At 37.5% G+C, this 14,413-nt stretch overlaps 1 protein-coding gene across 1 annotated transcript; it reads left to right on the top strand.

Annotated features, from left to right (window-relative positions):
* Positions 1 to 3,497: 3,497 nt before the first annotated feature.
* LOC102694756 (uncharacterized) lies at positions 3,498 to 13,678 on the top strand. Its single transcript, XM_006634409.3, has 8 exons — positions 3,498 to 3,634; positions 5,958 to 6,075; positions 6,347 to 6,491; positions 7,851 to 7,964; positions 9,241 to 9,385; positions 9,785 to 9,933; positions 10,888 to 11,027; positions 12,086 to 13,678. The coding sequence occupies exons 2-8, from the start codon at positions 5,970 to 5,972 to the stop codon at positions 12,238 to 12,240; spliced, it is 954 nt and encodes a 317-aa protein (XP_006634472.2). The 5' UTR covers positions 3,498 to 3,634; positions 5,958 to 5,969; the 3' UTR covers positions 12,241 to 13,678.
* The last annotated feature ends 735 nt before the right edge of the window (positions 13,679 to 14,413 follow it).

Raw genomic sequence — 14,413 nt, 5'->3', positions numbered from 1 at the left:
TTTGATAGACTACTGACTGGCTCTGATCTTGACTACCCATCTGAACTAATTAATACTAGGGATAGGTCTAATCAGAATCTGTGAAATCAGTCTCTTCTTTTATCTAAACATAATATATTGTAATGTGACCAGCATTGTACCCTAATGGGATCATGTTTTTTTTAAATGTAACCTGTTTGAAATAATTACTCTGAGTTTTACTTTCAATAAGGTCAATGCTTTACATTAATTTTGAAATAATCAATTAAGATTTTCAATTCAAAGACGCTTTGCACATGTAGCAGTCAAGAGAGTTTCACGGGATCTATCAGCCCCCCATATCAGCAACTTGTGATCACATTAACAAGTCCATACATGTTCTTCTGTGTTCCTGGCCACAGGATGACTTTCTTCAGTGAACAGGGATGTTTCCACAAAAGAGCAGAGCTAGTTTATGTTCTGACATGTTGTGAAACCAGTGTGGTTTCCGGCTTTAATTGGGCTTTATATACAGTTACTCCATTCCCAGATTGTCCCAAAACTAGGAGCTGCCTCCTGTAAAAAAAAAAAACAATGGAGAAAAATTCTATGGCATCAAAAGGTAGGTTTTTCTCATGAGTCCTACAGTATGTGAACACAAAACACCTTAAACTGACTAAAAGTTTTGAGATCGTATTTCTTTAAAAACAAATTAGGATTTTCAAAAAAAATAATGTGTAACTTTATTCAATCTTCTGTTGGCTAGTTTTGTCATTTTGTTGGACAACCTAAGACTGGGTATTTAATTATCAGTATGATGCAAACTCCATTATTATTATTAGCCCCATAAACATTAATGTAAGTCTAACATCCTCCAGAACAGGGTTTATGTTTAAACAGAATACATTAGCCTTTGAGCCATCATTAAATATATTGTAATGCTAACAGGTTTCACACGCATTTGTAAACTGTTTAATAATCTAATAATTTCAAATTCATTTTTTTTTTCCGAGAAAACTGCTTTCTTTTCCTGCAAATTACCACAAGAGCCTCTTTGGGATTGCTGTATGACTCGGATCTATTGTTTCTATTTGCCAGTGATCTGTTTTCTGAAGCTGCACTTCTGTTTTTCACATGCCCAGACAACAGTTTTACAAAGAGCTGCAGAGGCAGCACACTAAACCTAGCTGGATAGAATTAAATTTGCAAGGGCAGCACAGCTGTGAAATTTACATACCTACATCAGTTCATTTGTTTCAGCTCTATTACATTTTTCTGAAATCAGCAGAGAATTATTTTTTTCCATTATATGAATGCATTATTTCTAGGAACAAGCACCAAGTGTCTGGCTCTTGTTACTATAAAATGAATTGTACAGAAAATGCTAAATACTTTCAGCAGGTGTGTTCCCTAAAACTCCAGTGTCAGGTCTCTGAAGAAAATAGCATCACGCAGTACGCTGACGGCATTTTGAAATAACATGCCTGTAAAATTTGTGAAGTGAAAGCGCACTGTCTTGTTTTTTTTTTTTAAAAAAAAAACCTGTTTCTATACTCAGTGGTGTTTCTTGCTGGGCTCACAGTGGTAATTTGTGTCATTCATCTTACTTTGGGGTTTTCGGATTCTTTCAGAACAGGACAGTCTGCTGGAATGCGGTCTGGAACTGCAAAGAATTGGGGACATTTGCAACTTTGTGCATCAGCTTTCAAACGTCTTTTGCCAGAGAGAATGTGGGAGGCAGAGAAACAGAAAGCAAACTGCTGTTGTTTGTCCAGCCAAGCCGGTTCTCGATAAAGAATCATCATCGGTAGACTTTGAAGAAGTTAACTTCCTGCCCGTCGAAGACCAGACATCCCAACAGGAGAGGCCAAGAACAGCTATTCAGAGGCAGTAGTTGCAGAAAGTACAACGTCTGTTTGACCATCCCCGAAGCCTGGGACACTTGATCAGAATTGAAAACCTTGAGGAACACGTAATAATGGACTTTCCTTCTGTATTCATCAATCAATAAACAAATGAATCTGCACTACAATTATTTTCCAGAGGACATATTTATTTTTTCCAAGAAGACATTGAAGCACCTTCTGTTGATGTGAAACATAGTGTTGAGTTAGAATGATGCTGCATTGCATTAATTCAATGTTGTAGACTTTATGCTTTTGCTTCTTACTATATGAATTTCTAATACTTAATGTACATTTCTATGTAATGAGTTATGTACATACTACTGTATGTATAGGCATTAAATCCAAAGGATTGTTTTTTTTTGTCTATGTTTTCTAAGAATCAATTTATAAAGGCTTCTGTTTCAGAAAAATAGGATTTGTGTGCTATTTAAAATAATGCTGTTTGGGTAAGTTAAATTTAAGAATATTGTGTCGATGACAATAACCAGGACAAAAATGAAGACCACAGATTGCTGAGTCATCCTTGATCCAATGGGTCCTGCAGTTTTTGCTATACAGTACCTGATTTCTCACTTATTACACATTAATTATTACACATTACACTTATTTCACTTAAATTTTGCTTTGAGGCTTTATGCTGGTGGTGATCTGAATATCATCTTTAAATGTCTGATAAATTTAATCCTTTTCCATGCACATTATCGCATAACAATACGGAAAATGACAATGCTCAGGAACAATTTCTGAATGAAAAAAACAACAATGCGAAAACAAAATTGAACGTTACATCTCAAAGTAATAAGAAAGGGCTAGCATAAAAATGCGTTTTTTGACAGTGTGATAAGGGACACGTGTATTACCCACCTGAGGAATATTACAGTGCGTGGAATTTGTCTGTAAGACATTGATTTACAAAATGGTGTTACTCGGGCGGGGTCATATAACAAGCCCTGATGTAGTTAATCATTGAAACGTGGTTCTCTGGATGAAGTTCAAAACTGAGGTGTTATTTATGCCTCTTCAAGTCAATTGCATAAAGATTAATAGACTGACAGACACTAGTTTAATACACATCAGCGTTTTTAAACTAGGAGTCCCCACAGATTCTCACCCTGGAGAGTTTTCTTGAAAATGGGAAAAGGTGGGGAATCCTTGATATAACTGGAAATCCAAGAGAAAACTGTCTAAAACACCAGATTTAATACTAAATATTTTACGACTGTAGGCTTCACGTTCGTAGTCTACCTATCATTTAGCTGATGTTGCAGTCTTTACTAAAGATACGAATAACAATGTGATAATGGTATCTCAAGCATACAGTATAATTTGTGTATACAGTATTTATGATAAGTCAGTGGATCTTATTCAGTACAATAATGGTGCGTGTTTCAAAAGCATTTTCCAAAAATGCAAAGCATGGTTTCTAACAATGCCTTTAAATGAACAATCTCAGTAATTAACCCACAAAATAAATTATTAATTCCCAATAGATTTCAAAGATTTTAAATGTCTAGTGTTTTCATAATGCGTATGAAAGTGACACGTGCGATACTAAAATATTTGTGTAACACTGACAAGCGCCTCCCCATCCCCTTTTGTTATGTAAGGAAAAAAAACTGTTACACAACTCAGTGGAAGAATAAATACTGGTGCACTCAGCCTAATTGATGTATCTGGCGACATAGAGACAAAGAAAAAAGCGACAAGGCAGAAAGTAATTGCATTTTCTTTATTTTTCCTCTTTGTCCATCTTCCGCTTACCACTCAGAGTAAGTAATGCTGGATTTACTTTTTTGGTTGCCTGGAGTAAAAAACAGATCAGTGTTTGGAGACTGACGTGTGCATGTTATGCGTGGTTACAAGCAGGAAGTGTGGGTCACAAATGTCAGAGAAGACTGATCTACTGTAAACTGTAGCATTAGTGTCAAACTCTGGTCCTGGCTACAGAGATTTATGGGCTATTTTACATTTAAAAGTAATTGTCTGGTGTTTGCTTTGAAATTATGCAGGGGATATGATAAAACACAGGGGTTGTTTTTTCATTTTGAGTTTTACAGGCATGGTTAAACTGTATTGTATGCTGTCTACAATACGTAACTGACCGAAGTGTTGTTAAGTAATTTTAGAATTCAGAATAATTTACAAAACGCACAGCGATCTTAAATTGCAATTTTTGCAATATTACAAGGGCGAAAGAACGGCTCACAGATTCGTGCAAACCTCTTTGTTTTGGTACACAAAAGGAGTCTTTATTTTCACTTACTGTAGGCTTGCATCTGAACCCGTTCCATCCCCCACCCCCATTCACAACACCAAAGTGGAAAATGCACGATCTGTGCACTAATACGCTTTTACTTTACTGACATAAATTTAAGGTTACAAATTCAAGAACAAGAATAACATTGCAGCTATTCCGCCTTTTATAGGGCGAGAGAAGTGAGGAAGTGTGCTTAGGTGTAAGAGAACAGGTGTGAGATCGTGGAGCAGTCCTCAGCAGTTCAGGCCTATAATAATGTAGTTAAGAAATAAAACTACATCTAACGTGATATACCTATACGCTAGCTTTCATTTGCTGAGACATTGATGCCTAAGGTATAGTCCTGTGAGATTTCTCCTTCCCCAGAGCTGCTGTGGTGCTCACCACATGCTGTATTCAAACTCTACCACAGTAGCACTGCTGATAACAGTGATGGTCAACCTTGGCACCTGGACTATGGTCCCACACTGTTCCAGGACTTTGACTCTTCCAGTATGTTAGGCGCAGAATTCATCTTTAACTGCTTATTTAAGGCGGGTGCTACGGATCACTTCAATACTCGACGACTAGCTGGAGCAAAGACTTGCAACAGCATACTGTATACAGCAATTCTGATGTTACCGTTGACTACCCTTGGCCTGGGTCTGCAGTGTATAGGCCCCGGCATGGTGTGGTTCTTCCCATGACAATGACATTATTTTTAGACAAATACCACCGCATTTCATTTTAGACAAATGCTATTGATCTGTAATGCAGAATTTGTATTATAGTACATATCCACTTTTATCTGTGTTCACATATCATGCATTGCAAGGTTGATCTAATAATTATTTCAGGTTAATAAGCTATACATAATCAGAGGCTGCAGTGGGGCACCTATGGAAATACCCAGGCACTTTGCCAATTGCCTGGCTATTTCACATGACTTGTGTCCAGGCAGTTGGAGAATTACAGTACTTACAGCCAGTTGGGATGATCTCAAAGAAAGAAGTATAGTATGTTTTGAATCACAGATGCACATTTAAGTTACATAAATTGTCAGTCAGTTACTACTAGCAAGCCGTGTTACCATGCTGTCAGCATGCTATCTGGGAAGCTCACATGGTTTCCTCTGGGTGCTCCCGGTTTCCATCCACAATCTGAACACATACTGTACTACTGGGTTAACTGGCTTCCGAAAAAAACTGAACCCGGAGTGAGTGTGTGCTTGTTGGTATCTGTGTGTGAGTGCCCGGCCTATGGACTGGTGTCCCATCCAGGGCATACCCTGCCTTGAGCCCATTGCTGGGCAGGTTAGGGTTCGACTCCCCCGCGGCCCTGTTCTGGATAAAGCAGTTAGAAAACGGATGGAAGCAATAACCTTGTCCCATTTGATTTATTTCCTTTGATATCAGCTCTACTTATGTTGAGGCACATCCTTTGGTTCTTGAACTTTAAAATTGTAAGTAAGATAAGATCACTTTATTGGCCATATACAATTTCTTGCATTAGGAATTTGTCTTTTCACATACCCCAGCTTGCTCTCCATGAGACACACAGACAGGGAGAGAAGCTTGGGGTCAGAGCGCAGGGTCAGCCATTTATACGGCCCCCCTGAAGCAGTTGGGGTTAAGGGCCTTGCTCAGGGGCCCAACGGAGTAGGATTCCTCTGGTGGCTGAAGGATTTGAACCGGTAACCTTCCAGCCACAGGTGTAGATCCTTAGCCACAGAGCCACTGCTCCGCCCTGTGCTTGTGCTTGTGCTTGTGCTTTGCTTTACTGTGCTAGTGCTTTACTGTTAAGTGCTTGTGCTTTACTGTTAATATCGCTAAACATGTTATTTTTTTTCCCCCAAGGATTGCAAGAAGATGACTTTGGGCAGGCACAACCCCAGGCGCTTTGTGGCCATGCTTCTGTCGCTGGTCATCTTCATAGTCACTATTGCCCTTAATGGCCTGGCAGGGGCAGGAAGTGGTAAGATGAGATTAACATACAAGGCAAATGCTCATGGTGGACAGCGGCAGAATGTTGCCCTCACAAGCTAAAGCATAAAAATAAAACATTTTTTTATTATTTCTACCCAAGGAGAAATCATTTTGCTCGAGAAGGAAATTGCGCGTATGTCAGAAAGAAGCAGAAATGACAGGGTGACCAAAGTGACTTCTCTCCTCCGTTACCCTGAGTTGTTGAGTACCTTTACTGTGAAATGAATTATTTATCTTGTGTCCAATTTCTGGTTTTGAAGGTCCTTTCTTGCTGAACACGGGGAATATATCAAACAAGTATGACACAGATATAACTCCTTCAGGATGGACTTTCTCCATCTGGGGGGTCATTTACGCTTGGCAAGCCAGTTGGCTCATCTATGTTTTCACTGGACTATGTAGGAGGTAACCAGAACCATTCGCACTGAACGTGTTACATGTTTCCTTGTGTTGTCTCCTATGGAACACACCACTGTGTTACAGGAAAATACCATGGTAACTGTTGCATGGGTTGTTGTGGAAAATATGTTGCCCATGTCATTTTTGATCCCAAATAATTAAATATATATTTAAAGTAGTTCTTATGATTGAAAAACAACTTTAACACTCAAACAACAGTCTTGAGATACAGGTCATTTTACTAAAAATTCACATTGAAATCATTCTAAGATTACTCATGCCTAAAAATAACTTCCCCCATTAGAGTTACATTCAGTTTTCATCAGATTAATTCCTCTCAGTAGGATTTGTTAAGGGATAATTTCAGTATACAAGAAAATTAATCACTGGTTAAGAAACCTTTTTTTTCATTTACATTTATATCTATTTAACCAATGGGGAGAAGCGTCCAGTTTGAAATGTTCCCGTAGTAATTTTCTGGAGAAGAACTTTCATATTCTATTAATAGCTGAATTAACAATAAAATGCACAGCTTGTTCATCCCACATACGATTTCTTGAGAATATGTCCTCTTTTGTTTTCCTTCCATCCTCATATTGCAAGGAAAACTGAGGACTGAGGAAAGACACAGTACAGTACAGTTCTTTTCAAACCCACAATTTAAACATGATTGTAACAATGCAAAGATGAACAAAATATTAGTTGGAGACACGCCTTCCTCCTTCCTTAGAAGGGCATCTCAAAAACAGTGACAGTCCAACATTATAGTACTATAGTAACACTCTGTGGTGCAATAAATTGATTGAGGTGGCGTCACAGGATCAAAGAAGTACACTATGCACCCATTTAAAAGAAATAAACCACAGTCTCGGGCTGTGAGACTGAAACATTATTAACATCTAACAGATCAGTATTATTGATAAAATGTGTTTATAGAAGTTAAAATGCAAGAAAAGTATACAAAATGGCCCTATTAAATTGAAATTGTAGGCCATGGTTTAAAGGATTATTTCACAGCTAAGAAGATGCAAAACATCAACATTTTGAACTGGTTTCCATACTTTTAAGTTTCTAAACACTGTGAATTAACATTGTATTTGGCCAATGGTACACAGAGAATTCAGAGTCATAGGAGATAAAATAGATTTCAATACTACAAATTACAATATGAAAAGTAAGCATTATTACTGTAATACAGTATTATCTGATGTCTTCTAAAAGAACAAATCAGAATTAGGGCTGGTATTTTTACTTTCTGTAACAGAATAAAACTGTGACTTAAGACAATGGCAAATTGAAACTTTTTGAATGATTAGTTAAGCAGGGTAGTAGTGTTCTAACAATTCTAATTAACTCTTTCTTCAGAAATACTTATGGCTGGATGTACTGTGATCCTGCAGTCTTGCCCTATGGATTCTATGTGTCGTGGATCGCAAACATGAGTTTGAATATCACCTGGCTCTTTCTGTGGGACAGGGAGTAAGTAATATAACACACTACATGTTTTAAAGGTGCCTTTGTTGAATTCAGTTACTGAAATGATAACTCACTATAAAAAGTGCAAAAGCTTACTCCTGTAAATGCGAAATTGCAGGCTGTACTGTACACAGTACAGGAACTGTTTTTGTTAATAGTGTGAAGTGACAATTTTACATTGACTGTAAAGTGAGTTCATGTAAAATGAGCAGAGAATACAAGCTCCAGCTAATACCACAGCCTTATCTTTCAGCCCAGGTGTGTGAAGCAGAAATACATTATTTTTGTTCAGAGTTTATTGCTTTATATCCCTCTTTGTCACCTTAATTTTAACAGCACAGTATGATTGTCTTCAAAAACAACAAACTGACCTCCTGTTGGTAGTCAGTGTTAATTTCCCCCCAAATCAGTACTCAACCGCCAACTAAACCTCATCATTCACAGCAAACCTTTCATGACTTTTCCAGCTCCCAGTGAGACATCCATCCTTCTAACAGCTTTATCCAGTCCATCAGAGGGCACACACAGACACAAACACACACACTCACACCAGGGCCAATTTTCTCAGAAGCCAATTAACCTACCAGTATAGCTCTGGACTGTGATGGGAGGAAACTGGAGCACCTGGAGAAAGCCCACACAAACACAGGGAGAACATACTGTAGTGTACTAACTCCACGCAAATAGCTCCCTGGAGCTCCAGCACTGTGAGGCACAGACCTTGAATTCTGTATCAACCACACTCTATAATACCCGGGAATTTTTGCCCATGTTTATGTGAACTCTGCAGTTGTGTAGCCCGTAGCTTTAATGACAGTACTTTTTGTGTAGGTACCTATTGGTGAATTAAAGGTCTTTGCTCCTTTGAGTTGCAACATTACTGCCAGATCTTCTCTCTCTCTGAGCCACAGCATTGCTGACTGAAACCAAATGATCTGGGTGTCTGTAACATGTGCGCCAATCTCCTTTGCAAACAGAAATGTGCTGGAAAGCATTTTTTTGTGCTGTCAGACTCTTTCGTCATTTCATGCAAAGGAGGGGGTACGATTCTAGAAACGGATTCTAGCACATTCTACAGGCACATCTCAGGATCTCTGAATGGCATACTCAGACAAGGTTTATTAGTGATAAACTTAATGAATAATGAAGGGAGAAAATATGTCACTGAAGTTTCAATATACAGTATTTTACCTGCATTTAATATTTCCTTTTAAAGACTGAAATACAATTTACAGCTAGAAAGAACTTATTTTCCTCTGTGTCTTTCTTTTTCTCATAGGCATATGATACCTGCACTTATTTTCCTGGCACTGATCGCTTTCACTAACTACCTCGTTCTCTTCTTCTGCTGCCATGGGCTGAATTCGTATGGTGCCTGGCTGAACACATATCACAGAGCTGATCTCTGGCTCATAAGGGTCCTGGTACTGTTAATTTTATTTCTTATTTTCTTGTTAGATCAAGGCATCTCCTAAAACACTTTTAAGAATGATGGTCTTGAGAAGTTACTGAAAAAAAGTGATCAAATACAAATTAATAGCCTGACAGTGGCTAAAAAGTGTTGATAAACATCATTAAGTGCATATATTTTCTTATTAGTTTTTTTTTACTATACACACCTATCATAGGGAAATGGTCACTAAAGCATGACATGTAATAAAGTATATGCGTGATAAAATAAATCAGGTAAAAATTGAAAAGCAGATTTTAATTATGTTGTATTCCCTGAAAGTGGATTAAAGTTACTGGATACAGTATGTTGTGTGCGTATGATTGTAAATTGTATGCTGACCCTTAATGATATACATGTGTGTCTTTTGCAGGTTCAAAATGGGGTGGCTTTGTATGCAACCTGGACAACAATAGCCACACTTTTGAACTTTACTGTTGTTTTAATGTACAACGGAGGAGTGTCCAGAGCCATTGCTGGCACTGTATCTCTTTCGTTGCTCTTAATTGAGTTAGTTGTGTGGTAAGTGCTCATTTCTGACTTCATAATTTGTTTTTCATGTATCTGAAAATGTGTGGAATCCCACCTTCTTATAAAATACAAAAATTCATAGTGGAAGAATTTATCCTTCCTTTTGAGCTACAGTTTCCTTTTTACAAGAAAACATTGTTTTATTTAAAATTATTACTTTTTGATTTGCAAATGTCTTTGAGGATTTTGAATACTTGCATCAGGTCCCATCAGAGTCTTCTCTGTTCTTGATATGCATTACCTGAAATGTCTACCTTCTGCAATTTTGGTACTAATCTTAAATGAGGAATTATATCAGAATATAATTATAAGAAAACCTTAATAAATCATATGTTCTGTTTCTATCTATTATTCTATCCATTACTGCTCTTGATAGTTTGAAAGAAGTTTGTTAAGCAAGACATACCCTTCTAAATTCATGCTGTCCCTTACTTGAAGCAGTTTTGATAGGGAAACTTTGACAGGTTCTGTCATCATTCTGTATAACTGAATTTTATACTTGAAGTCATATCTTCTCCAAGCTGTAAAATATAGTTCTCTCTGTTCCCTGGGTTTATAACATCATTTCTGTAAATCCAGATATGATTCTCTTTCAGTGTAACAGGGACTTTTTGCAGTGCCATCATCAAAATAAAGATATAATTGCATAAAGTGTATTATTTTGTTTTAACATCATTGAGCTTGGTATAAACTCTTTTCTATACTTTTCTATTGTATATACAAGACTTTTGTTAGCTTTTTGTCAGACAAGAAAATTAAATATTTGATGTAATTAGTAAAAGCAGTACATACCAATTGGAACTCAAGGCAAATTCAAGTGGCATGTTTAATGTACAAGCTCAGAAAAAATAGCCTACCTACTCAGTGCAAGATGAGAGCATCGCGTTACATGTATTGTGTCTCAAAAAAGACTGTTCGATTTCTCTTTTTCCTCTTTCGCAACAGGTTTGCTTTGGAAAACTTTGTTCTGGAAAAGCATGTGCGCTACATCCTTACTGTGTACCCTGTCGTGATTGTGGCTTTGTCAGGAAATATGACTAAGAATTTCAACGCACAATCACCAAGTTCAAATGGAATTTTCATCAGTGAGTACAAAACAAAGTGAAACAAGAAGTGCCATCCAAAAATTGTTTGTGTGTTACAGTACTTGAGAGAGACGTACAGTATACATGCTTGTCTGTAAAATGTATTGCAGTTATCTTGCACTTACACTGAACATAAAGCCCTGTCAGAATGTGAGAGGTATTTTCAAGTCAGCTCTAAGAAAAAGTCCTAATGTGGTAAACCTACTTCCTGGGACTCCCTTGTACAGATTCTAGTAATTGTGCTTGTAATGGGCTTCAGATGCACAGGTGGTATTGATATTGTTGTAAGATAATTTGTAAGTGTATTGCTGTCCTACAATAGATCAAGGCATCACAAATATTTCTATTGAACTGCTTCTGTTGTTTGTTCCCAAGTTAAAATGGTCTTCTTTGAAAGCTTGAACTTTTTCTTTCATTAGCATGGGTATAGTATATCACAGAGTAATCAGAAGTGGTTTCATTCAGTTTTCATCTTATAGTTCACAAACCAAAATATATGCAGTATACAGTAACTTCCTTATCTGATTTTCTAAAGCTGGAAAATGTGGGACTAATCCAAAGCTAATATGTCAAGCAATCACCAGTTGGCTGATTTAAACTGGTAACTTAAAAAAGTAGAGGAGGAGTGAAGGTACTGTAGCATTCAAGGAAAAAAATGTGCATTCTTTATTATCCATGTGAAGATATGTTGTTCTGATAGAGAAAAGCTAATAAAGGTCAATGTTTCACCTGATTAAGTGTCAACCACAATCAACAAATACGGTACAGAAAACCTGCTGGCTATGTAAACAAAATGTCCAAGCAAAAAAAAAGAAAAAAGATGAAAAAAGAAAAAACAATGACTGTTTAAAAGTCAAAAACATCTCCAGTAGGAATTACTTAACGTTCCCCTGAATTCAGTCCCTCATAGTGCTAGATTTGCTTGTAACAATTAATTATTTATTGTTTTCGTTCCTTCAGTGAGTCACATCATTTTGGTTTAGAGTTTTTGAAACCTTAATTCTTAGGGTGTGAAAGGAACCATTTCCCCATAACACTGGTTTTCTCTTTGTTTTCAGCTGTTCTGCTTGGAATTGCGTGTGTGACTTTCACTGTGCGAGTTGTGCTTGTGATCTGGCGTCATCTGAGACATCCTTTGTACCGGGATGCAGACCCTTCTACACAATTGTCGCCAATGAATGTTGCAGAAACACAGAAAAAAATATTCATCTAGAAGAAGAGAAAGTGTTTTACTCAAACTATGAGATGTCTGGGAGCTTTTTTTAATTAAACCATTCTTGGACACTTTTTTCCTTTAAGTGCCAAGACATCGAATTTTGACATTAACACCAATTTATTAATGGTTTTAAAACTCAGTAGACAGTCATTTTACTCTAGAACATTCATCACTTGAGTCCTTGAAAAGGGTGCTTTTAAAATTATGGGAAAGTTTTTAAGTTTTACATACAGTACAGTTACCACAGACCTGACAGAGATTCCACTAAAAACACAAAGCCTTCTTGTTCCGGATACTATATCAGTAGTTCGGTTAGATCCTAATGAATGAACTAGAGGGATGAATTTGGTGGAGGGTATAGAGGCTTCCTGAAACCCCCCTCAGTATTGCCAGGAATGAGCTAGGGAGCTGCTGCAAGAGTTAATCCATAGCACCGCAAGTGTGCAAGGACCCTGGAGACCACAGGGGTCACTCTGTTCCCGAGAGAAGTACCCTGGCTGAGTAATCTACCCCTGCAATCAGCCAAGTGTGCTCGGCTGCTCTGGGAATCCCTTTCACAGTTGGCTAGTAAGGTGACCCAGGCTCGAACCTGGGACTCCTGCATCATAGATTGACTCCCTCACAGGAACTCATTCTTTATATTTTAATCTAGTCCAATGAAATATATATTCAGATATTTTTAACACTAATGCCTAGAGCTATACATTAAATGCACTTACAATGGAAATGTTTTCATGGAAAAAAAAAGGACTACACTCCTGCACTTTTCTGTGGTGAGCTTGTTTTCTGAAGTTCTAAGTGATACCATGAAGGATACTTGAGTTTTGTTATTATTAACTCCTCTTTAAATACACTAATTAACATTGAACACTTGCTTCACCTAATATCTGCAGTCAGTCTGAAGTCATACTGTTGCTTGAGTTTTCAAAATATTGACAATGAAGATAACTTAGCTTTCATGGAAAAAAAGAGGTGAAATCAAACGTCTTTAACTCAGGAGGACAAGAGACAGCTGTGAATTGGAAATTTTGAAGTATTGAGACCATTTCAGTATCTTCACCCTGGGAGAGAGAACAGATATGTGAAATATAGTACTTGCCTTTTTTACAGATGAAACAATTGCCTTTGCACTGTTATTTTTTGTGTGCATTTTTTTTAATTACGCTGACTTTTCAATATGTATTGTAGTGTCTACTACTAAGCTTAATGTTTCTTAACAACTGTTGCAAGGATTCTATAAATTACTCTTTTACCACTGAATATGTAATGTTAAGCTGTTTTTAACAATTGTTCATAAGCTGTTTTTAGATTTTGTAAATAATAATAAATTAATAATTATTCATTTCATTCATTCTGAAGATCACACACCCTGAGCCTGACATTTTTTGTAAAACTACTTTGTACAGAAAGATTAGAAATACAATACTTTAATTAATATACATATTGTGTGGTAATTTTTGTGTGATTACTGTTAACCAGTCTCCCACAATAGAACAATTTTGTTCTCTTAACACATCACAATGATATTGATTGTTAAGACATTTCACACAATTGTAGTCTTTGTCTTTATCATTTTGTATTTCCTGTAGTGGTAGAAGCTTTCCTTAAAAAACTTCACTAAGATGTCATTTAGTAAAAGGAGGAAGGACAAATGCATGACATTTTGCTGTTCATGCAGAACACCACAAATGGAAATGAAGTTTATCGGAAATACAGCCATTCACAATTTTAAAATGAAAAAACCTCCAGAGAAATTTCAGGGGAGAAGTGGGGACAGAGGGGACTGATGGCACCCATCCCCCCAGTGCAAGCAGAGTGGCAGAGCATAGGCCGGGACCATTGACTGGACCTCAGTCCTTGGCACCCTTGGGAATGGTGTTGATGGTGTGAAAATGACCCTCACCGCAGGGTGGAGAGCTCCATGAAAGACATGGATTGGTGCTGCAGCTGTGATGACTTTGGACTTCACTGCCCCAATCCTGTGAATCTGGAGATGCGCACCTTCCTCCTTAGGGAATTACATGTAGCGGGGTGGCATTGGTGGTGTCAAAAGTCTCCAGCCCAGGAAAGAGGAGGAGGACGTTTCAGAAGTCCAAGACTAGGGTCCAGTTGCCAGTTAACACGGAAACCAAGGAAGGAACACAATTCCAATCCCAGAGTGCCCTGAGTG

The sequence above is a fragment of the Lepisosteus oculatus genome, chromosome 6 (assembly GCF_040954835.1).
Source record: "Lepisosteus oculatus isolate fLepOcu1 chromosome 6, fLepOcu1.hap2, whole genome shotgun sequence".
Lineage (NCBI taxonomy): Eukaryota > Metazoa > Chordata > Actinopteri > Semionotiformes > Lepisosteidae > Lepisosteus > Lepisosteus oculatus.
This window is presented reverse-complemented; position numbering and strand designations above follow the sequence as displayed.